General features: G+C 24.0%; 1 protein-coding gene across 1 annotated transcript; it reads left to right on the forward strand.

Annotated features, from left to right (window-relative positions):
* Nucleotides 1-2,060: 2,060 nt before the first annotated feature.
* Nucleotides 2,061-2,790, forward strand: LOAG_13259 (hypothetical protein; the record flags this gene model as incomplete). The annotated part of the gene is made up of 2 exons (XM_003148768.1): nucleotides 2,061-2,215; nucleotides 2,647-2,790. Coding segments are annotated over 2 exons (297 nt in total), but the record flags the coding sequence as incomplete, so codon positions are not given.
* Between the last annotated feature and the right edge of the window lie 1,247 nt (nucleotides 2,791-4,037).

Here is a 4,037-nt window from a genome sequence, read left to right on the forward strand (position 1 = left end):
TAGAAAACTCCAGTATTAGTTAGTATTTTGAGGGAAATAATTAAGTAAATAATGAAACTTTATATAATTACATTAATGTTAGCAAAAATAAAAAAAAAATAAAAAATTTGATCTTTTTTTTTCAAAATGAAGAAATGAATTTTATTCATAATTAAACTTTTAGGGATAAAATTTCACAATGTTTGTGTAAAATTTTTAAAAAACATCATACGAATGATGACACTAAACCAAAAGGTGTTGTGGACATTTATCTTCAGCGTAACATTGATTGTCCATTTGGGATTGGTTTAACAGGTAGGAAAAATTTCATGAACATTTTCATATAATACAGGTATGCGAAATATAAATTAATGTATTTAATGAAATGCATTCAAAAAAAGAAAGAAAAATTTATAACAAGAGGTGAAATAAAAGATTTTTGCAATTTTTCTAAATTTAAAAAATTTTTTGGGCAATTTTTTTTTTTCAAATATATATAATCTGTAAAAATTTATGAAAATTATTTTTTACAGGTGGTACGGATCATTCACAACCGCCATCAATTACATTTCTAAGACCGGGAAGTGTTGCACATATTAGTGATCAACTACGTGTGGGTGAACAACTCAAATTGGTGAACGGAATTGCTGTAAATTTTTTTTCTTTTTTATAATTTTAAAATAATTTTGATAATATTTTTATGATAAATTCTTTTTTTTTTTTTTTTTTTTTTTGAGATTGAAAGAATGAAAAGCGAAAAACGATAAACGATCATAATTTTAAATTATTTCAGCTTGATAATCTTACACATAAGCAAGTAATGACATTATTACGGAATTCCGGAAATTGTGTATATTTGCAAGTCGAATACAATCTTGATGATAACGGTAATCATTATCAAGTTTATTATCAATTTTTCTGAATTTTTTAATACTTGAAAATATTTTATTCTATGAATGATAAAAATAATTGAAATACGAAATAAAATAATGAATTCCTAAACTTTTTGACGTTCAAATGAATAAATTTTTAAAGTAGCATTTTTAAAAAGGACTAAAAGCTTACGAAGTATGAAGGGGAAACTTTTTTGAATTTTTATCAAAATCTTACAACTTATAGATTTCAAACAACCCACAAATACTCGATTAGCATATGCGGATATTCGATTAATGAAAGAGAATAATCGAATTGGAGTGACATTACGTGGTGGTGCATATGGACCTGATCGAATGAAATCCAGACCTCTTACAATTATGAATATTCGAACCGGTAGTCCGGCTTATCGGTAACTTCATGGTGGATTTTTTTTTTTTNTTTTTTTGTAAGATTTGTTACATTTTTATAGTTTGAGTTATTTATCAATAAAATGTTATCATCTTTAAACGTAAAATTTGTTTATATCCTATTTTGAACAAATTATTTTTAATTCAAATCTAAAAAAATAAAATATAAAAAAATTAAAAGAGAAATAAAATTGAAGAAAAGAAAAAAAAAAATTTTTTTTTTTTTTGTTAAAAATAATACTTTGAAATTTTAAAGAAGATACAGATATTTTTTGATTAAATTTTTTTTTTTTTTTTTTTTATAATATTTTAAAATAATTAGATAAGATTTATTATTTTATAATAATTTAGTGAAAAACGTTTACGAATTGGTGATCGTGTACTTGGTATTAATGGAGCTGATGTATTTAATGCAACATTAGCTGCTGCGCAAAAATTACTTTTTGAAGCTGTTAATACTGTTGTTTTAACGATTGAATATTGCATTAATATAATTGGTATTATTATTTTAATATAACAATAATGAATGAATTGAGATAAAAAAGATGGAAATGATTGGAGCAAATGAAATTTTTTAATTAAAATGTCAAAATTTTATTTTATTCTACGTTAAAAAATATAATGAAATTTTATTTAAATGAAAATTTTTTGAAAAATATTGAAAAGATAAATGGTATGGGGAAATTTTTTGCATAATTTATTGATGAAATATAATTAAATATGCGATTATTTTAATTGAAATTTAATAAAATTTCTCAACAATATGTTCATTTTATAAATTTTTCATTAATTTCAGATATGACATATCGGAACAATGATTATCTTTGTGTGAAAATTGAAAAAGATTTTAGCTTAGATATTGGCATTGAACTTATTTGTGAAATTGATCATACAGAAAAGACGACATATGCATTTTTTATTGATCATTTAATACCAGCATCAGCTGCTGATAGGTTTAAAATTTTTCTTTCATCAAATTTCTAACTTATTGGACATTTCTGTTAACTGTAACAATCGATGATTGTTGTGGAATTATTTGAACAAATAATAATTAACGAATAATTAATTGATTACAGAACAAATGAAAATAAGAAAAATGAGATGGAAATACGATAAAAGGAAATGAAATAATGATTGATTTAATAAAATTTTTCAAAATTTCTTTTAACTAAAGTTTTTCAATTCTGAATTACTGCATCGTATATTTCATGTCATTTGTGTATGTTTTAAATTTCAAAAAAAAAAAAAAAATAATAACAATAATAATAATCTCAAGCTTATGCCATAAATTTGTATATTTGAATCGGTTTGAAAAATCAAAAGAAAATTTAAATTATCGATTCAGAAATTTTTTAGATGTTAACAAAATTGATTTAAATTTCAGATGTGGTGCATTATTTCCCGGTGATCAAATCATAGCAATAAATGGATGCAAACTTGATCTTATTCCATTTTCAGATGTTAATCGACTTCTTCAAACATCTTTACCAACCATATATCTGGAAATTATACCTGCCAATCAGATAAGGTGACAATTTCTCCAAAATTATACCTCCACTCTTTCAAAAGTTGCAAAGAATCATAATCATAATTTTAAATTTTAAATTAATTATAATCGGAATGAATTTTACATTTTAAAAAATTCATTGCTTGATGATTATTTACGATGAAATTTTGTAACCTTTTCGCTGAATGATTGATTCATTTATGTTCCCTTTTCGACATACAGTAACATCACCAGTAGAAGATGTACTATACCGAATAATCGGACATACAGCCGCATCACCAGTAGGAGGAGATGTACTGTACCGAATAACCAGACATACAGTAGCATCATCAGTAGAAGAGGTACTGTACCGAGTGACCAGCTAAGTTAGGATACTTCCGATGATAAATTTAATTGAATTCGTCAATTAAAGCGCTAAAATAGGAAATAAATAGAATTTGAAAAAGACATAAATCATTTCATAAGCATTTGCAATAGAATTCTTTAAATAATTTATGCTTATTTAAGCTAAAAAAAAACTAAGCCAAAATAATTTCGCACTTTTAAAAGTTACAAATAATTTTGCAACACTAAGATTGTTTAAAAAATTTCTTTTCAAAAATTTTCCTACAGCAATTAATTTGACATTAATACTTTCCTGTAATACATGAAAGATCAGAAAGAAAATATAACAATATCATCAATATGTTGGTTTTTTTTTTTTTTTCCGGATGACAAACCTCTGTTATATGGAAATGATTGTTCGAAATATTTGAATACTTGAATCAATTTTTCGTTTATTTGTTTACATTAAAGAAAAATAAATAATTTTGAAATATCAGGATTTGTTCATAGAGAAGGATTTATATAGGTAGTTGTTTTAGCTGTCCAAAAAATATTTCTTCTCTTCTCCTACATCTTTTCAATCCCAATTTTCTACCGGTTCATCATTTAGTTTGCTTTTTTTTTTTTTTATCTTATTTTCTTCCTCACCTTTTTTCGTCATTTTTCAAAAATTCCTTCTAATCTTTTTTTTTTTTTCCATTTTTCCTCCTCCAATCATTTATACAGGTAATTTTCATCCTAAAATTACACATTTCCAGACAACAACTTATTTAATTGAAATTTAAAATTCTTCAAATTTTTAGAGAAAAACAATTTTTACCATTAACAAAAATTTGCATTGTAAATGGTGAGTCATTGGATATATTGAAATATCGAAAGCAATCATCAGGTATTATTTTTTTAAAAAAATCATTTTTCCTTCTCAATCTCATTTTCCTCTTTTA

This window comes from Loa loa (genome assembly GCF_000183805.2).
Source record: "Loa loa unplaced genomic scaffold supercont3.949, whole genome shotgun sequence".
Taxonomy (NCBI): Eukaryota; Metazoa; Nematoda; class Chromadorea; order Rhabditida; family Onchocercidae; genus Loa; species Loa loa.